The sequence below is a fragment of the Dipodomys spectabilis genome, unplaced genomic scaffold, assembly GCF_019054845.1.
Source record: "Dipodomys spectabilis isolate Male_0828 unplaced genomic scaffold, ASM1905484v1 ptg000001l, whole genome shotgun sequence".
In the NCBI taxonomy this organism is placed as follows: Eukaryota; Metazoa; Chordata; class Mammalia; order Rodentia; family Heteromyidae; genus Dipodomys; species Dipodomys spectabilis.
Window position 1 is genome coordinate 16,578,402 of NW_024870678.1, and position 21,375 is coordinate 16,599,776.

The 21,375-nt window shown below is 37.5% G+C and overlaps 1 protein-coding gene and 1 long non-coding RNA gene across 5 annotated transcripts in view; one reads left to right on the forward strand and one right to left on the reverse strand.

Annotated features, from left to right (window-relative positions):
• Nucleotides 1–2,165: 2,165 nt before the first annotated feature.
• LOC122103587 lies at nucleotides 2,166–13,701 on the forward strand. The gene is made up of 4 exons (XR_006146799.1): nucleotides 2,166–2,243; nucleotides 3,923–3,926; nucleotides 5,276–5,281; nucleotides 13,689–13,701. It is a non-coding gene; the product is annotated as an uncharacterized LOC122103587 (long non-coding RNA).
• The window catches only part of Ptprk (protein tyrosine phosphatase receptor type K), a 504,742-nt gene continuing 486,504 nt past the window's right edge, over nucleotides 3,138–21,375 (reverse strand). For all 4 annotated transcript variants that reach the window (XM_042674068.1, XM_042673995.1, XM_042673924.1 and 1 more), the window contains 9 exons: nucleotides 17,297–17,451; nucleotides 15,173–15,308; nucleotides 14,554–14,703; nucleotides 13,516–13,689; nucleotides 12,346–12,477; nucleotides 12,088–12,213; nucleotides 9,256–9,419; nucleotides 6,879–7,014; nucleotides 3,138–3,374 (listed from right to left, as the gene is read on the reverse strand). In XM_042674068.1, the coding sequence (XP_042530002.1) occupies nucleotides 3,321–3,374; nucleotides 6,879–7,014; nucleotides 9,256–9,419; nucleotides 12,088–12,213; nucleotides 12,346–12,477; nucleotides 13,516–13,689; nucleotides 14,554–14,703; nucleotides 15,173–15,308; nucleotides 17,297–17,451 (1,227 nt within the window). In that variant the 3' untranslated portion in view covers nucleotides 3,138–3,320. The remainder of the gene's footprint in view (nucleotides 3,375–6,878; nucleotides 7,015–9,255; nucleotides 9,420–12,087; nucleotides 12,214–12,345; nucleotides 12,478–13,515; nucleotides 13,690–14,553; nucleotides 14,704–15,172; nucleotides 15,309–17,296; nucleotides 17,452–21,375) is intronic.

A 21,375-nucleotide genomic window follows, 5' to 3' on the forward strand; every position in this document is an offset into this window, starting at 1 on the left:
TGACATTATGACCCTTCAGCACTGACAGAGAATACTGCTACCTAAAGGAATACTGGATGAGTTTGCAGGTGTTTGTGAAGTGTCTTTGCCAAGGCTTGGTTTGTTTCTAGTAAAACTCAAGTCAGAAGGGGGAGCCTAGTGGGTGGTTTTTGGGTGACGGGTGAAACTCCCTTGAGGAGATCTTTCTTGGGGGAACGGGGTAGCTATCCTGAGGTAGGGCCCTTCTTTCCTTCATGTGCAAGCGCTTGCCTTTCCACTGTCCAGCCAGCTGAAGGCAGCCAGCCAAAGGCCCTCCCTGGAAGCCAAGAGCAGGTGTTGATTCAAAGCTCCTAGATTTTCTAGCCTCCAGAACAGGAGCCAAAATAAATGCCTTTGTTTCCCTCCACAATCAGGTTTTCTGTCATAGCAACAAAAAGGTTAAGACAGCCTCCATCTTTGTTAAACATTTCCATGATTCTCTGAAAAATAGTTTTCCCAGCAGAGTCCTTACTGATGAAAGTCCCAACTGCTCTCGACTTGTCCATGGCAAAGGAGAGCCTGGGGATGCTCAGATTGTTAATGCTGCCCAAGAAAAGCAATTCATAATGGATAATAAGAATGAAGTGACTGCTCTTGCAACATTATATAAACAGAGGGGTTAGTAGATGGAACAGCTAAGTTAGCCTCTGATTTGAATCTAATGACACACCATTTACCCTGTCTTTAGACTCAGTTTCACCAACTATATACTACAGAAGAATGACCATTATTATTATTTTTTGATCAAGATTGTTACAAAGAAGTATAGAAATGTGCTATTTAAGTGGATAGTGTCATGGCTTCTATCATAGATTACCAACCCCAAACTTGCGTGCTTAGGACTAGGGTCTCATAGGCAGCAATATTTAGAGCGAGGTTCTTTGGGGTGATAGGACCATGAGATCTCTGACCTCATGAATGGGTTAATCAACTCCATTCATGGATTCATGGTTCAATAGGTTATGGAGGAGGGGCTCTGCTACAAAAACAGCTCATTCTCTTCCCAAGCCACCATGTGCCTTCTGTCCGTCATGAGTTCTGCCTTGACATAGGCCCAAGGCCACAGGTCCAACTGACCCTGGACCGAAACCTTTGAAATAGTGAACCAAATGAAACTCTTCTTAAGGTATTTTGTCACAGTGATGTAGAGCTAACTAACACAGATATTCACTTATGTAGAAGAAAGGTAGAGAGAAAAGGAAGAAGGAAGAAAGAACCAAAGAAAGAACCAAAAAAGAAAGAAAGAAAGGAAGGAAGGAAGGAAGGAAGGAAGGAAGAAAGAAAGAAAGAAAGAAAGAAAGAAAGAAAGGAAGAAAGAAAGAAAGAAAGAAAGAAGAAAGAAAGAAAGAAAAAGAAAGAAAGAAAAGGAAGGAAGGAAGGAGAGAGAGAGAAAGGAAAGAAGGAAGGGAGGGGGGATGGAGGGAGGGAGAGAGAGAGAGAGAGAAAGAAAGAGAGAGAGGGGGGGGGTGAGAAAAGAGAGACCTTGGCTATTGTTTTGTTGTTGGTCATGGGTCTTGAACTTTGGGTCTGGGCCCTGTCCCTCAGCTCTTCCGCTCAAGGCTAGTGCTCTACCAATTGAGTCATGGCGCCATTTCTGGTTTTCTGGTAGTTTATTGGATATCAGAGTCTCAATCCTCAGATCTCAGCCTCCTGAGTAGCTAGGATTACAGGTGTGAGCCACCAGTGCCCGGCTGATCTTGGCTATTTTATTGTTCATTCTCCTGGGAAGATATTTAGATTAGGAAAAATTATTTAAAAATTCATTATTACTTTAGTATAATTTTGTGGCCTATGGATCTCCACAATTTAGGAAAAAAATGTGAAAATTAAGAGGCGAAAAAGACATGTAAACAGTAACTGTTGTAATTATAAAACTTTATTTCACACTTACTTCCATTAAATCTTTAGAAGCACCATGTAGTGAACTGGCAATCTAGAATGAGGACACTAGAAAGCTTTAGTCACTGTCAACTGCAAGCTGACAATGGGAAGTTATAGCTTCATGGAGCATGGGAACAAGACCATATTTAGAGAAGTTCACGCGAGAGTCTCATTGACAAATGCACATATCAGGCTGACACTGATTTGCTCACACTTTCTATATGGTCAGAGCCCACGGCCTGTGCATGTAAACATGGGAAGAAGCATTTTATCACCTTGATAGTCGACAGTTTGCTGATACTCGCCCCAGGAAGCATCAGTGTTGCTGATAGTGTTACCGATCAGTCTGAAGCCATGAATTCCTTTAAAGTCTAAATAATGCTCCAGAGCTGTGCTAAACACTGTGCAGCTCACCCACTATGCCTTCCAACATGTGGTGGTGTGTGTGTCTCTAATCTGGTCACCAAACCATTATTATTTACTAATGAAACTGTGAAAAAATTACATTTTTGGCAAAAAAAGTTTTTAATTCAGTCCTCTATTAAAAGACAATTGCCAAGGTGTTTTACATAAATTTAATTCACAAGCATGTACACAAGGGAATCACTATAAAGACATTGCTTTCCTGGTTTATGAATAAAAAGTTTATCTTCTACTTACACTAAAACATACAAAAAATAATCTACAAAAATCATTTACAATTGATTTTCGCTAAAGGAAAAAAAAATCTTAGGAAACAAAAATGATTGCATGGTGGTAGTATTTTTGCCATCAAAAAAGGAATGTAAGTAACCAATAAATATAATGTGCTTTTTCCTTATAGACATATTTACACTTGAGTCTTTGGCTTATGTTATTTTCTAAAAAGAATTTTAAATGATCCAGCCATCATTGCACATTAAAAGAAAATAAGACAGTTATATATATTTATATATTTATATAGAGATCTGCTACACTTGGAACATATAAAAATGAAATTGACTGTGAATTTGCACAGCTCTTCTTTGTTCTTATTCCTTTAAGGATTCAACAGCTTTTTATTTTAAAAAGGGAGGAAAATGCCACATAGAAAGTACTAATTCATGCAACATGTAGTGGATGCTCTACCTAAGGCAGGAGAGAAAATGTTGTGTATTCACTTTACAAACACTAATAAGTTGTCATTTGAATCTGGTTCTTATTCAACGTATTTCATGTGGCATGAGATGTAGATGCTTTAATACAGCAATAGAAAGTAATCAAGTTCTCTTTTTTTTATTAAGATACATCTTCATAAGAAAAATACTTTTACCTCTCAAATGTAAAATCCTCCCACCCCCCACATTAAAATCTCTCTGCACAGGTGTAACAGGTTACAACTGCTGCTGGCTCAACAGATGAACAGGTTTCTGTGTGGATGCACTGTGGAAATTCTCACCCGACTAAGAAGATTCTAAGTATTCCAAAGCTACATCGTAGCAGAAACGGTACTGCTCCTGGAAAACATCACAACAGAAGGGTTGAGAGAAATTAGGAAAAAAGGCTAATGGTGGAGAATAGCTGCTAAAGGAAAACTAAACACCCAATTTAGATCACTTGACAGTCGCAGCATCACTGTTTTCTATACACAAGAGGAATAGTTAGGCATATTTTACATTGAGTCTAATCATTCTTTGTTTAAGAAAAAGAACAAGGAAGAAAGATATTTTATCTTTGCCCACCTATGTTTTTTGTTAAGAGAATCATTAATTGTCCAGATTAAAAAAAATCTGGTTATAACAGTAATACTTCATCATTACAGAAATATTTCCCAGCACAGAAAAAAAAGCAGAAGAGATACAATTCTTCCATGAGAAGAAATTGTTAAGATATTGCCTTAATTTAATATAATTTTTTTTAAAAGTATATGGTTAAAATGATAATTCTTTTGGAATATTCAAAACATAATTTTATATTTTACTTTATGTGACATTGTTATGTGTCTTTTCCATTTTACTTAAAATCTTTTTAGTATTACATAAAAATCTGTGATATGGATTGGTAGGTGGGTTCTCTATTTTTTTAAAACTATGGCTACAAAGATGTGTGCTATTATTTTTCTCCACATTGTCTATTTTCCCCAGGAAAAAAGAAAAGAAAGATAAAAGCAAAGTCAATTATTATGAATTGTTTTTCCCAGTTTCATTTTTTTTTAAAGCTGGTCATGGGGCTTGAACTCAGGGCCTGGATGCTATCCCTGAACACTTAAAAAAATTTTTTTTTTGCCATTCCTGGGGCTTGAACTCAGAGCCTGGGCACTGTCCCTGAACTTCTTCTGATCAAAGCTAGTACTTTATCACTTGAGCCACAGTGCCACTTCTGGCTTTTTCTTTTTGTGTAGAACTGATTAATCAAACCCAGAGATTCACTCACGCAAGGCAAACACGCTACCACTAAGCCACATTCTCACACCTGCACTCCCCCTTACCCACCCCCCCACCCGCCCCCATCCCTGCGCATTTTGCTCAAGGCTCATGCTCTACCACTTTCAGTTAAAACACCTCTTCTGGTTTTCTGGTGGTTGACTGGAGATAAGAGTCTCATCATAAACTTTACCAAGTGGGATGGCTTCAAACTGAGATCCTTAGATCTCAGACTCCTGGGTAACTAGGATTACAGGCATGAACAACCAGGGCCCAACTCAAATTTTTAATTTTTGCTTTGGTACATAGTCCACCAGACTACTACTTAAGTAAATTTTACATGGATGGCTAGTGATTCTTGAAATTTTCATGGCTAGCTATGTATATATAATTTTATTAATGTCCCCTCTCTCTACATCAGATAACTTGGCTGGCAATAAAATTTTGAGTTACACTTAATAATTTGAGTCATAAATCCATGGACTTGGTCCATTATTAAGGATTTAGAAAAATTCTTATAGTGTATTGCAAATTGTGATGTACAATATTTAATTCATTTTAAAGTTCTTAATTCAGTCTAAGTGGTTATACTAGAAAACAATCTGAAATAAATATTATTTATAAATGAATATTACTCATTATTTATAAAAGTTTTACCAAGAAGTATTTAACACTTTTAAGAATTCTCGAAATAAATATGATTTAAATTAGCCTGCTGCTGTGGCAAGTCCATCTTGTAGATGGTTCTTTAAACCAAAAAAGTGTTGGGAACAGTCTCTCTTTAAACATTCTCTACTAATTTTAACTCTAAAGTTCCTGGCCAAACAACTCAACCCTTTAGCAACCTGAATTAATTATTAACCTTGATTCAACTGGGTATTTAGTAATAATTAGATCTGAATGTAAGAAAAAAAATAGTAACTCTATGGAAGATTCCATAAAGGCAGTATTTAACTACAGAAATTTTAATTTCCAGAAAAGGCAAGATAATAAAGTTAAATGTAGAACAAACTTTGAATTCTGAAGACAGGAGTGATTCCCAGAGCCTCAATGTTGCAATTTACAACTCTTCAGATTAGAATGATTTAAAGGCAGAAATAGTACCCCATCCATTTTATATAAAGATCTGAAAATTCTTCCCCCAAAAATCTTTCAAATTCACCCTTTTCCCAATGTTGATTGTTACCAATCTAGACAAAACCAGCATCATCCTGTCCGTGGGGAAGAGAGAGAGTGAGAGACTTGAGAAAAGGCAGTTATCTGCCATCCTTTGTCAAAATGAAATAGCACAAACCTAAGTCTTCAAATTTTGTCTCAGGAAGCAATTCACCTCTTGTGTGAACAACCCAGAAGCAGGAAGTGGTGAAAATACATGAAAGGTTTATTGAATTGCTCATTTGAGTTATCTGATCATCTTGATAAAGGTAGGGCAAGCAACAAGGATGCCTTGTTTTTTTTGGTTTTTCCTCTTGAGTCTCAGCTACACACTTGCTGCTCATCTGAACTATCGTGTACACGTGTGAAACCCAGATACCTTGCTTTAGAAGTAAAAAAAAAAATGTCAGAGAGGTAATAATCTTTTTACTTTGCATACAGCTTCACCAAGTGAAACTTGACTCATATATACCCATAGACCATATACCATTTTGAAAGCCATATTCTGATTCGGCAAGCCCAGACAAACTCTGTGATATCACATGAACTGTACTTTATAGATGCTAAAAGCTGAAAAGTGTCAACAATGATAGTTTAATAATTTCTAATTTAATTAGACAAATCAGACTGAATTCAGTGTCAGCTCTCCTTTAAAAATCCAGAGTATGGTTGGGTTAGGGTTGTAGCTCTAGCATGGGTGAGGACCTGGGTCCCATTACTAGTACTGCAAAGAAGAAAATCAATAAACAGAACAGAATAAAACAAAATACATTTATCTGGGTGTCAAAGACAAGGCAACCTATGAACATGATTGCAAATAAATGTTTTAGTAGTTAACTCAATATGCCTTACATAATGAAAATAAAGCTGGGTGCTTGTGGTTCTTGCCTGTAATCCTAGCTACTCAGGAGGCAAAAATCTGAAGATAAAGTTTCCAAGTCAGCTCAGGCAGAAAAGTCTGTGTGACTCTTAATGCCAATTAATCAGCAAGAAGTGAAGGTGTGAGTCAAGTGGTAGAGTAATAGCCTTGAGAAGAAAAAAAGAAAGAAAGAAAAGAAAAAAAACCCAAAATATGAGCATCTGAGGCCCTGAGTTCAAGTCCCACTAGCAGTAAAATATAAATCAAAGAAAATAAAATAAAAAGGAGAAAAATGAGAAAAGAGCTTTGATAGCAGACTTTCATCTTGAACCATTTACTGAAGATCTTTTAAAAAGCAAATACTGATAACAGGAAAAAATTCAGTATATTACATGAAACCACAATGTTTGTCATTAGTAACAGTTTATGTGACGTGTGATGAGCTGACACGGAAGGGAGATACTCCACAATCTAAAAATTAGTGGGAAGATCCCCACAATAGTCTATTTTCTCATCTGTATGAAATGAAATCATTACAAGCCCATTTCTAAGATCCTTTATGAGTCCGAAACCCTGTGACTTACCGGGGCTTCCACCATGTTCGGCTTGCTGTTTCTTAGTGTCTTCACTGCATGGAATACATCTACAACATTCTGCCGCTTTACCATCTCAACAACAATGCCTATAGCACAGAACATGCCACTTCGCCCGCCACCGTTTCTGAAAGTAGAGGAAACAAGTTTATTTTTGGCAGCTCTAGGGAACCCTAAGCCATAATATTACATTTATTTGAGAGAAGAAAACATTAGCTTTTAAATGTTGTTCCATTTGTGTTTGATTTTGCTCTCTGTAGGTGCATGTGTGTGTATGGGGAAGGAAATAGGAAATGAGACTGAGTTAGCTCAGGAGCTTCCTGGAGGAATAACCTGGATACCTTGACATTTAGTGTAGTGTTGAAAAGAGTTTAAATCATAAAGCAATTCTATAACAATATTTAGAGAATACAAAAATGAAAGTCAGTTACTGGTTTATCCTATTATGAGAAATATGGTAGATTCAAGAGTTTCATTTTTTTAATTGTGAAAATACTGTACAGAGGGGTTACAATTACATGGGCAAGATCATGAGTACATTTCTTATCAAGCATTGTAGCCTCCTCCTTTGTTTCCCCTTCCCATCCCTTCCCATCCTCCCCACCTCCGCCCCCCCCCCCCAACCCAGCACCAAAGTTATAAAGTTTGTTTTCGACATAATGACTTGTACATCTCATTTGTTCCATTGTTGTAATTGATCTACCTGTATCCCTATTTAAACGATTTGTTTTTTCCCTTCCCCTCCACAAATTATACCAACATCAAATACAGTAAAGGCAGGGGTTATACCATGGGGGAGGGACATACAAAGCAACAAAGAAATAATCTTATAAATGTATTAGAAACAATTGCATGAAAGAAAAAAACATTTGAATACATATCTTAGGGTTCATTTCCTAACATCAACTTATCTGACCTTTTCTGCTTGACTCAGACATATACTAGTTACTGCAAACAAGGAAAACCATGGGACATATGTTTCTTTGGGTCTGGCTTACTTCACTTAGTATAATTTTTTCCAAGTCTTTCCATTTCCTAACAAATGGGGCAATGTCATTCTTTCTGATGGAGGTATAGAATTCCATTGTGTATATATACCACATTTTCTTGATCCATTCATCTACTGAGGGGCATCTGGGTTGGTTCCATATCTTAGCTATGGTCAATAATGCTGCAATAAACATAGTTGTGCTGGTAGCTTTAGTATGGTCTTGTTTGTGAACATTTGGGTAAATGCCCAAAAGTGGGATTGCTGGGTCATAGGGGAGCTCTATGTGGAGTCTTTTGAGGAACCTCCATACTGCTTTCCAGAGTGGTTGAACAAGTTTACATTCCCACCAACAACGAAGTAAGGTTCCCTTCTGTCTACATCTCCTTCAGCATCTGTTGTTATTAGAGTTCTTGATTATAGCCATTCTAACTGGGGTGAGGTGGTATCTCAATGTTGTTTTGATTTGCATTTCTTTTATGTCTAGGGAGGTTGAGCATTTCTTCATGTGTCTATTGGCCATCCTCCTTTCCTCTTCAGAGAAGTTTCTCTTTAAGTCTTTAGCCCACTTGTTTGTTTTTATTGGGTCCAGTCATGGGGTTTGAACTCTGGACCTGGGCACTGTCCCTCAGCTCTTCAGCTCAAGGCTAGCGCTCTACCACTTGAGCCACAGTGCCACTTCCGGCTTTTTTCTTTTTGCTTATGTGGTGCTGAGGAATTGAACCCAGGGCCTCACGCATGCAAGGCAAGTGCTCTACCACTGAGCCACCTTCCCAGCCCTAGCCCACTTATTTATTGGGCAGTTGTTTCTTTGAAGATTTGTTGTTGGGGGATTTTCATTTTTAAATACCATGAAGTCTTTGAAGATGTAAGGAACTCTAGTATACACTGAATGAGACACAAGGAGGATATTCTTAGGAGAAGATCACAGATGCAGTAGCTATGTGCATCTGATCATATGAGGTAATATTTATCAAAATGAATTCCAGGAAATGGAAACAAGAGATTTTATTATTTTCTTTGTTGCTGTCTTTGTTTTATTTTTGTTTTGTCTGTTCATTTATCTGTCTTTGGGAGGGTAAGGGAGAGCATAGAAATGGAGGGACAAAAGGTGAACAAATGCAGCAGTGATACTCATTAAGGCACTATGTTGAAAATGAACTATACAACTTATATGTGGAGATGGGAGGGAAAAACTAGGAGAGAGGGAGGGAAAGGGTGACATTGTTCAAAAAGAAATGTTCTCTTTATCCAACTTATATAACTGTAACCCCTCCGTACATAACCTTTACACTAACAATTAAGATTAAAAAAATGAAAAGAACACAAGCAAGTGAATTCTAAGGCTCCCTTGTTCTAAGGCCAATCAGCTCTACTCACAAGCAATGGATGATGGTCCGCCCTTCTCCTTCCTCGCATTCCTCCTGCCATTTTTCTACCTGCAGTATCAGTTTCAAAAACGACCGCTTGGATCCAGGTACTTCCCGATGAGAAGCCCACCCTAGATACTGAAACTGCTGCACCATCAGATAACCTTCCTGGGGCTGAAGATGGAAAAATGTTTTAATTAGAGTAAGGTGAGAGTAGAAGTTTGGTGAATGTAAGCGTGTACGTACTTTATAATACAAAGTGCATTCACACTGGCTGGAGTCTAGATGGCACGCACTCTTACAGAAGCATTCCATGTGACACAATGAGAAGCATGGGAAGTGTTCTTTAGGTCTATGGTTGGCACATCCCCAATCCAGGGCTTGATTCCCATGATCATATTTCTTAAGCTCCTTTCATATTCACCTGTCACGTTGCTACCAGTGTTAGTCACAATTTATAAATAATTGATGCTAATCTTTCTGAATAAACCTTGATATCTTTCCAATCCATTCTTACTACAGATATCTACAATGATGTTGATAACTTGAATGACTTCAGATGATCTTAGCATAAAATCCAAATCTCTACTGTGACTTGAAAATCTTTACATGATTTCATTGCATTCCTTCCAAACTTCTTTTTACTCTACCTAGTTAGCATTCCAGTTCTAGATACAATGGCCTGCCATTCTGTTTTAGCCTTTTTTTTGGCTCATGTCTGGCATTCTACTATTTGAGTCATTCCTCCAGTCCATTAATATTGCTGGGTAACTGGAGATGCAGTCTTTCAGAGTTTTCTGTCCCAGCTTCTTTGAATTGAGATCGTCCAAATTTCAATCTGAGTTGATATTATTGCTGGTATGAGCCAGTGAGACTTGGTTTTACACAGGTCTCCTTTCATGCATGCATTATCAAGACACTTCTTGCTTTAACTTCTTGCATTTGCTGTCCCCTTGGTCTTGGAAACTTTTTTCTTGATTGCTCTTCTCAATCCAAGTAGGGGAACTTTTCTGTTTTAGAACTGAAACCCATGCATTCTGGGAAAGTTCTCTGTCTCGGGCAAAGCAAGATAGCTGGTTTCTCACCTTCAAATATCACCTACAGATTTCAAATTTTGTCTTAAATACCAGTATCTTAGAGATGTCTTCTGTGATCACATAGCTATGTCTCACCTTCCAGTTTTAAATAAACTGCATGCTGGGCTTTTCCTCTGTCACTTATATATCACATTAGTAAATAAGTGATTATTTATCTTCCCTGATAAAATGTAAATTCCCTAAGGCTAAGCAAATCTCTCTTTTCCCTCTAACTCTGTCACAAGAATCTTGCATAGTACTTTTCAAAAGCTAGTACTGCTAAAAGAAATCAAAATGTTAAACTCAAGACAAGAAAGACTATGAAATACATTGAACAAGCAAGCTGTATCTTAAGGCATCCTATCTGAACCTCTATGTGCCAGCCTCTAGGGCTCCAGCTCTATGGAATACAATACCCATCTTGACAGTTGTGCATACCAAGTACATGATGAAGGAAGTCCTATTAAATAACGAGACCAGGAAGAGAAAAAGTATCATACCTTAAAAAGCACCAAAACATCAGATATGGAGGAAAATAAAGAAACACATAAACATACATAATGAAAAAAATGGATTTTAAATATTATTTCTAGTTTTTTTTCCATATAAACAGCTCAATTCACAGAGGTCTTTTACTTTCTTACTTTAGCAGCTATGGTTGCTCAGCTAAAATATAACTAGAACCATAATGTAACAGATGTGCAGACATAATGAGATTCCATTTAAATTAACATCCAAGATATGCATGAATATTATGACATGATTGAACTTACCTGTTTTTCTCCACTGAAATGAGCGAGAGAATTGGATATGATTTTATCCCGTTTATAGTTATATACATATAGGCTAATTAACAGACACGCATATAGTCATTTTGATATAAGAAACACTGAAACATGACAATCCTAATCACACACTTAAAATAATGCATACACATCGAGCGGGTACTTTGTAAACAGAAGCTATCTTTTTCTTTATGAAAATGCAGCTTTCCAACTATGGTTTTCAAATTCTGCTTGCTCTCCAGTGCTATAATCTAAATGGTCTTAGTACTTGTTTTGGGAAAAAGAAAATTCCAACTTGCTATTTAATGCAAAGCACATGACTAGACAGGGGAAGGGCACCTAAGGGACACAGTTGTTATGTTGCTGATAGGAAAAGGCACAGAAGCGGCAGCAGAACTCTCGCTTTAGATCTTGCAGAGCCAAAACCACGGTGCTTAGAAAGACAGCATTGTTAGTAGAAGAATCAGTGATGGCGAGGATCTACCTTTTCTTTCAGGCCTGGACTCTTCTCTTATATGCAGGTCTTGGAATACTGACATAGAATTACCCTATAATAGCTGCTCTGACATGTTCCTCCCTCCTGAGGTAAATCTTCTTTGTCATCAACAACATCATTATGTTCTTACTTTTCAATTGCAGGCCATTTTCTGGCTAGATATCTACTGAAGTGCACGTGATTCTGAGGATGCAGGCCTGCCTATCAAATCTATCTGGGCTACTGCTTCTGAATCTAGATTTCCAGATGTGATAGACTAACCTAGTTAGCAACTGGAAACAAAATTGGGCTTTTGTATTTCTAATTTTTGGGGGGATTGGATTGCTTTTCTTGTCCTTGCACTAAGGTATAAGATATCACTAGTTATTTCATGCATTATGGGGTGCTTACTAATTCTTCTCTCTCAGATCTTTGAGGTGAATTATGTTCATCACAATAATTATCTATTCACCCTGAGTCAGTTAGACGGCTCAACAAAGACTTACCCTGGTTAGATTGCATATCCTAAAAATCCGATTGATCACATCACAATCCATTGAGCAAGACATACATTCCACTTGAATAGGGCCATACCGCAGCATCCCTTCCTCTGGCCAGTACTGGGGGCAGCCCTAGATGAGAAATATTTTGAAATAAAAAAATGAGTATGAAGTTTTCTAATTAGGATTATATGAAATAGAAATTATGATTTGTAACTCTATTAAGTTGTATATTAATACACAAAGCAACCAATGCCCACTAACCTGGGACAAGTCGACTTCATTTAACATCACTATGGAGGTACAACCATAATCATATACTAATCTCCAGAAATCTTTCACAGTGTTGGGCAGTGGGTACTGTGTGACGATGAAAGCAGCTGGCTGCCTGTAGCTCTGTGAAGAAACACAGTAGATAGAGAAAGGTGAGAACACAAACTGATAATCAGTTGTTCAAGCAAATTCAATACACTTCAGAGGAAGATCCATAGGAGGCCTTCATTTCATGTAGAGATGGACCAAAATGCTGCCTACACCATGGGGATCACTGGAGAATATTACTGAGTTCATTTGTGGGTAGACTTGATGCCTCCAAACGAATGTAAATGAAGAAATGAATTATTACTTCATTCAAAGAAGTAAATATAGGACCAAGACAAGAAAGCCCCATTTCATGACTCCTATGTCTTATGTACACCAATGGTCATATACTTATTTCCAAAAAGTCCTTATTAACTAACAGCAAATAAAACAACTTAGCTGTAAATTATGGGAACATTACATGACACATAAAATTCCCCAAATTAGCATAATTTTGTTAAGATATGGCATCCTATGACTTTAAAAATACATCCTTAATGAAAATCAAAATAGATAAGGAATGATTTCCTTTATTTTCTAAAAAAATAATTACAATGAAAAAAATACAACCTCCACAATTTCTTCTATGAAGACAATAACTGAGCCGGGTGCTGGTGGCTCACGCCTGTAATCCTAGCTACTCAGGAGGCTGAGATCTGAGGATCATGGTTCAAAGCCAGCCCAGGCAGGAAAGTCCGTGAGACTCTTATCTCCAATAAACCACCAGAAAACCAGAAGCGGTGCTGTGGCTCAAGCGGTAGAGTGCTTGCCTTGAGCTGAACAGCACAGGGACAGTGCCCAGGCCCAGAGTTCAAGCCCAATGACCGACAAAAAAAAAAAAAAAAAGACAATAACTGATCATCAAGCCCTAGTTCTCCAATAAAGCTAAAAAAATTATAATTACTAAGACTCTTCATGAGTCAAATCTGAAATCACTTTCTAGAAAAGAATGTCCATGCAAATTTCCAATTTTCAATTCTAAGCCATTTAAATTTTGTAGAAAGAAGCCAGTGTTCAGGGGCATACATGGATTTTCACTGCGTTTCTCCACTAACAAAGAAGGTAGTCTCTTACATCCATAAGCGCAGCATTGATGTAGTTACTGCTCTCCCCATCAATTGTAATTAAAAAAGGCAGACATCTGTCAGGTGGCAGCATGTCCATGAAACGGTTCTTGTCGTGGTTCCTTGGCAGGCATGCTATACTGCAGTCCTCAGCTTGTAGTCGAGGGGTGACTGAATTCAGAGTCTGAAGAGAAATAAGAATCCAGGTTAAAAAGACAGTGACCCATTTAATAGCAAACAAACCCATCACGGATTCAGGAGATCACATAGAAAGTGAAAGATTTTGCAAGGCCTGGAAGTTGGCACAATGACAGGCTGATATGACTTTTTTACTTAGAGCTAATGAAGCCTGAGAAGTATCAAAGAAACAAGACACACATTGTGCAATGTGCTTCTTCTTAAAATGAAAAGACACGCTAAACAACATAGCTACCTGAAAAATACATTCTGTAACCAAACACAATACAACCCAGGTGGTCTAGACTGCTGATGCTGACCTATCCAAACTGGAAACTGTATTAGTATAATTTGCAATCATACTTTAGCAAGGCCACATTTGAAGATTCACAAGTGGTACTTGGTAGAAGGATCACTATGCTGCGAAGGAAAGTATTCATTTTCTAGAGCTATTTATGACTTCATTCCTATCAATCTTTGGCTAGTTAGAGACAATATTTAGCACAAACTTTAGCTATTAGTATTTATGTGCTGATCTCACATTGAAAGTTACATAGCCAGTCAAATTTCTAAGAGGCTACATGAAAAAAGGGGATACAAATCATCATCAAATTTGACTTTTATAATGCCTTTCCCTTATACTTTTCCTTGAGGACGCAACTCATTTGCCCTACAAGACATAGCAGATATGAGCTGATTAATATGGAAGTGATTCTATAAAATGTACAATGAAAGAGACAAGTATTTTATTATACTTGAAGTAGGGTCAAAGGTTGCAAATTTGACTTGCCAGGACCTTTCATGAAATAGTTATTAGTACCCAGAACAAGTTGTAATAAGTCATAAAAGAGGCTTCAGAAATAGTCCATACCTGAAATTCATCTTTGAGATGTGAAGAGTTTGTCTGGGAATCTATTCTAATCATATCGAAATATGCAGCTTTAAATTCACAGACAGGTATGGCAGTTTCTCCACATAAACAGGCTTCCAAAATGGCATCATGAATAAAAATGTACTGTTCCTACCAAAAGAAAGCAGAAACACTCATCATATCTTTTTTTTTTTTTGTCGGTCATGGGGCTTGAACTCTGGGCCTGGGCGCTGTCCCTCAGCTCTTCAGCTCAAAGAGAGCGCTCTACCACTTGAGCTACAGCGCCACTTCCGGTTTTCTGGTGGTTTATTGGAGATAGGAGTCTCACGGTCTCTCCTGCCCGGGCTGGCTTTGAACCGCGATCCTCAGATCTCAGCCTCCAGAGTAGCTAGGATTACAGGCGTGAGCCACCAGCGCCCGGCTACACTCATCATATCTTAAAAACAAAAAAACTTCTCTGTAGAAGCAAGAGGATCGTGAGCATGTAATTAAGATAGCTGAATTCTCCTATGTCTTGATGAGCTGAATGACCATTATATATGAAAAATATAGAATTTTTTGTTTCAAAAGGCAAAAAAATCAAAATGAAACATTATTTAGTATCAGTGAGTCAATATACCTCTGTCTGGACCATATTGATGCGACGAGATCTTAAAGCTTTGACACAGTTGTAGATGTCAACCACACCCTCTCTTTCAGCCATGTCCAGCATGATGTCAATCACAATGTAGCATCCTGTTCGTCCAGCACCAGCACTGAAAATCACCAGATGTTAACAAAAAGTGTGAGTGTTTGTCTTTGTAGCCTTAAATATATTTTTCACTTTCAAATAAAGTGAAATCAAACTGATGTAACCAGAGTGCAAGGCACATTTTGTATATACACTATGTGCAGACTTAGGAATTCACAAGCAACTTCACATGGAGTATTTGGTTTGGTGTAAAAATTAAGATTGGAATTTGAGCTCCAAATCATTTCCGAATGATGTGTGTATGTCACTCTAGTTCTAACATCACAACATCTGCGTTTTATGCTAATTGGTTTTGTAAACGAATGGGAAGAATTGGATTGATGCGCTAAGTTTAACTACACACTGAAATCTGTACTCTTCTGTGTATGGGTTCTCCAACAACAAAGTGACAATGCTGGCTTGGTATCTACAAGAGACTCCTTTCAACACCAAGGTGAAAGAATAGTCAGGCCACAGTTTACAGATGGGAAGTCAGGGGCCACCATGCACAGGAACTGCCAGGTTACATAAGAAGGAAAGCCCATTCGGACAATGGCTATTTAAATCATGGTCTGTAGGGAAACTAGGCATGAATTGTGAGGTGTAGAATATGGTTTTACATAGGTTACAATGATAGGCATTATCTTATATCTCATTAAAAAGTCATAATTATACTTTATTTTAGCTTTTGCAAATATACTTCCAATTTTATATGTGGAAGTCAACGAAGCAAACAAGTTAAAGGTTTGTTCTTTTTTTAATTTTTAGATACATTGCAGGCAGTTTCTGCTTTTCCATAAATGTAGAGATGCCCACGTGTGTAGGAAAATGCTACTTCTGTTTCAGGAGAGGGTGTGAGAATTCTGGACGACTTTGCAAGCAAGCAGTTCATGAGAAAGTTGACTCCTGAATTTTTCCTTGAATTGAAAACCTTTTCTAAATGCTTAGAAAGCTAATGGCATTATTTCTTTGTTATCCAGATTCAGTTACTTCTCTTATACTCATTGTTCTTAGAGACATTTAAGCAAGAGACTTTGTGGCTATCTCTATTTCTTTGTCCCCTAACATCTTCTCAATCACTGCTCTCATGCTTGAGACAGGAAAGTAATTGAAGACTACATCAGATTTCTCCAAGAAGATTGAAATGAAGATTTATTCTCAAGGAGCACAGTATCAGATCTTTACGGAATGCTTTGCCTTTGCCTTATTCTACTGTTTCTTCCACCTTTCATACAGGTCAGTTAAATCCTGATAAGTTGTATTTTCTGAGAGAAAAATGTTCTTAAATAGAACCTATTATGTAGTTTGGAGGTAGTAATGTTTGAAGACGGTATGTGGCATTTAGAAAAGCTTTTCAGATTCTATACTTATTATTTTTTCCTTATCTCATCTGAAAAATGAGGACATATAGCTTGTTTTATGTCTCAGAATGCTTGTTTTAAGAGAAGCTTCTAATCAGAAACCTGGATATAATGCTCATGATTTTTGGCATATATTCAGTGAATCTCACTGATGTAGTTTTCAAGGTCCTCTGATAGATGGTGTTTTGAAAAAGAAAACTTTAAATAGCTGCTTTACGGCACAAATTCTTGCAATTTAGGCCACTTAGTAACTCTGTATGTTTCAAATTTAGCTTTAAAAGCTAGAGTTGTAGTGGGAATTGACTAGATTGACAAGGAATCTCTACTTTAACCTACCATCCCACACAATATTGGATTTACAAAAGTGACACAAATCCCCCCAAACACAGATGTTGCGCTAAAAGGCAGTTTCCACATTGATAATGGTGGGTAACACCGCACACATTAAGATGAATGTATGCATCTTCTAATTTCTGTTTTATATCCTACTTAGAGCAAACTTTTCTTTTATTGCAGTTTTGTGTTTTCTGTTACACATGTTGCAACCAGGAACTGTGTAAGCACACAGTAGCGCCTGTGCTGAGAAGCCTTGAGTTGATACTCTTCTCAAAAGCTGAGTGCGTGGAGTGAATGCATGTGGACCGACACTCACCTGCAGTGCACCACGATGGGTCCGGCGCTAGGAGGGTTGGATAACTTGACTCTCCGGATAAAGGACAGAAGCCCTGTAGCGTGATATGGCACTCCATGGTCAGGCCAGCCGGTGAAATGAAACTGCTTCACTTCACGAATTTCATTGTACGCCCTCTGTGCGAAGACCGAAAGAGTGAATTCACGGGAGACAAAATAAGCCATTTGATCTAATTATGGGTAGTGGAACTGATGGATAGCAATAACAATTAAACACTGACCAGAGATAGTGCCTTTTCTAAACAAGGCTTAACCTGGCCTTTTCTGGCTCAACCTGGCCTACCTTTGTCTTCAGACAATTGGTACTAGTTCTGTTAAGCCAAGGTAAATAAAATTAATCCTGACGGCTTGCTTCTGACGGTGAATCACAACACATAAAATTATTAGGGGATAAGGATTCAGGTGGACCTGTTGCAACAATGAGAAGTACAAAATGTCATGTCAAAACCAGCTTTACAATGTCGGTGGGGGGGGAGTGGGGGGGTATGATTGGGTGGGAGTGGGGGGGAGGCTGGGAAGGGAGGTGAAGGGTAAACAAAGGAGGAGGCTGCAATGCTTGGTAAGAAATGTATGCATTATCCTGCCCATGTAATTGTAACCCCTCTGTACAGTATGTTCTCAAATAAAATAAAATAAAATTAAAAAAAAAAATTATTAGGGGAAAAGTAGGGAAACCCTAAAGCCTAAATGTTGCCCAACTGACCCACTTGCTGAATTCTCAAGCAGTATAGAGCAGTGACTTCCCACCTTCTCACCTCACTGAGAGATTTTAATGCTTTGCTTATCCAAGTTGAAAATGGTTTTAAAGCATAGCATGTAGGGATTTTCCAGGACAGTGGTGCTCTAGATTGGTTTGTGAAAACATATAGACAGCTAAACTGTTCTTTGGGTAAACTATTTTTCTTCTCTCTGTGAAGTAATTCAGCACATAACAAAACAACACAATGAAAGACGTGAGGCTGTCATTGCTGTCCATCTTGCCTATTGGGCTAATGGAAGGGAACCATGTAAATATATATTTTAAAGCTTTCTCTTTCCTTTTTTTTTTTGGATAAAAGAAGGTAGATTTGGGGGCAGCAAAGCTAGGAGAGCGTAGGTGGATGACTGCAAAGTTCATTTCTAAAGAATTCAATTTATAGAAACGGACCTGCTATCATCAATACTAGTCTACGTCTACTGTGCGCTTCCTATGAGGCCATCAGTCTCATCACCTCCATCAGAAAAGGCAAACACATTATATGAAATAAACAAACTGAACAGAGAAGGGCTGTTTAACTTTAGTGTTAACCAATATGACCTTCTTTGGAAACTAGTGATCATACATATAATGATATAATATAAAATATATAATAATATAATAATTCCATGATAAACACTGTCATGGAATCATAGAAATAAGAGATGATCAAGCTGGGTGCTGATGGCTCATGCTTATAATCTTCGTTACTCAGGAGACTGAGATCTGAGGATCACAGTTTGAAGTCAGCCTGGACAGAAAAGTTGTCGAGACTCTTATCTCCAGTTAACCACCAGAAAACTGGAAGTGGTGCAGTTGCTCAAATGGTAGAGCTCTAACCTTTAGTGAAAAAGCTCACACAGGCAATGAGTTCAAATCCCACAAGTGACAAAAAAATCACCTTCTTATTCTTTTCCCTCCCTTATTTTGCAAGACAACTATAGGAATAAAGGTGGTAGACTATTTTTTTAAAATGTTTCCTATGATACTATTTTGCCAGTATAGCTATAATGGTACTCAGTCCTTTTTTATTCTCCTGTTATTCAGAAAAGATTTCTTTCTTAAAGTGATTTTTTTTTTCCTTCTACATGGCTGATTTTCTCCTAATCAGTCTTTTATCCGAAGTCCCTTCTGGGCTGACAAAATATGTGTGTGCCTCAAATTACTGTTTTGCATTCTCAATAATGAGGAAAAAAACGTAAAACTAAAAATCTCATGATGTTGCCACTGCAATATAAAATCTGTGCAGTGAGCTGGGTGCTGTGTCTCACTTCTTTAATCCTCGCAACTCAAGATGCTGATATCTGAGGACAGCAGCAGGGAAGTCTGTGGAAATTAACCACAAAAAAGCTGGAAGTGGAATGGTGGCTTATGTGGTAGAGTGCTAGACTTGAGTGCAAAAGCTCAGGGATAGCATACAGACCCTGAGCTCAAGACCCAGGCCTGGTACAAAAAACAAAAAACGTCTGTGTAGTGATATTGATGTCAAGGACTCCCATATTCTGATTGCATGCTGTCCTTCCATTCAATACTTATTACATGTCCTCTAAAATGCTTTCATGTTTTATTCATTAGGACTTAATCTTGTTAAATAAATTCAAAGATATTATGGTGTTTTTATTTTTATGAACCAGTGCTAAACTGTATTTTGCAGTTTATTGTTAGTACAGAAAATAATCATTTATTAGTATTTCTCATTAGATAGTTTAAATGTTTCTTCATTTCATTTAAAATAGTATTAGTTTTCTGGATATAAAATCTTTTGACACTGAAATAATTTTGTCTTTTCTAATTTGTTACAGATTTTTTGTTGTTGTTGTTAGTCATGAGGCTTGAACTCTGGGCCTGGGCGCTGTCCTTGCGCTCTTCAGTTCAAGGAGAGTGCTCTACTGCTTGAGCCACAGCACCACTTCCGGTTTTTGAGTAGTTTATTGGAGATAAGAGTCTCACTGACTTTCCTGCCCGGGCTGGCTCTGAACCGTTATCCTCAGATTTGAGTAGCTAGGAGTACAGGCATGAGCCACTGGTGCCCGGTTTACAGATTATTTTTTTGATTCTTATTTACTTTGCTGAAATTTCCTATAACATTAAGTACTAGTAAGACTAAATATTCACATCACTTTCCTAGTGTCAATAGCAGTAATACCCTTTACATTGGTTATAAGTAAACTTAATAGGTTTTAGTATTCCACTCCTGAAGATATATGCTACTGGTTATTGCTTTATCATGGTTACAAAGTTTCCTTATTTTCCTATTATATTAAACATCATTTAAATAAAACTAAATTTATTAATCTATTAATAAGATCATATAGTTTTCACCCTTAGTGGACTAGTATAATGAAATATCTTGCTAGGCTTCCTCCAATGGTTAAAATATCCTTCTATCCATACTAGTCATGCAGTGAGATTTTGTTACTTCACTGATGGATTAACATTTTAAGCATTTATTTTTAAATTCATTCCTGGTTTTGAATGAAACTGACTGCATTGTGTGTGTACTAGAGAAACAGAGTGATCAAAAAGAAAGTCTCTGTGCCAATAAGCTTCATAGAGTACTATTAAGAACTCAAGACCTGCATTTGCTCAGCTTGCTTTCTTGTCCCACTGGTGTTCTGTTACTTAATTCTCTAGTCTGATCCTTTTGTCTATTTTAGATAGCTCTATTGTCACTGTTATGAGAGATTTTAAAATGTACTTTGTTGATTTTAATGTGTTTCTTTGGCCAAAATGGTTTCAATAGTATTAGCATTGGCTATTCTTTAAAAGGATAAGGAAAGTTGAATGAACTATAAAACTATAGTTCAACTTTAACAGTAAATTTAACCATCATCCCCTTTCCTTCTACCACTTGTTTATTTCTGTTTGTACCAATTTTTTAAACAATTTTATTGTAAAGGAGAAGATGTACAGAGGGGTTACAGTCACAAAAGTAAGGTAATGAGTACATTTCTTTGTGAACAGTGTCTCTCCCTCCTCATATTCTCCCACTCCTTCCTTCCTGACTCCCCTCCCTCACAAGTTGTAAAGTTCATTTCCTAGTAAGTAAGTTACATTGGTTCGTCCTTTGTCCCACTGTTTCTATGATTTCCCTTCCCTTTCCCAAGTCAGATAAACTTATATACAAGACAAAGGGTACAAAAACAACAGGGACTAAACCAAAAGGAAAAAGAAAGAAAAAAGAAATAACTGCAAGCAGTATAATAATAATTAAAAAACCCTCTTGCTTCCAAGTCTTGGGAGTTCATTTTTTTTAACAAATGGTCATATGCCCATAGCTATTGAATCACTGTTATCCTCTACTA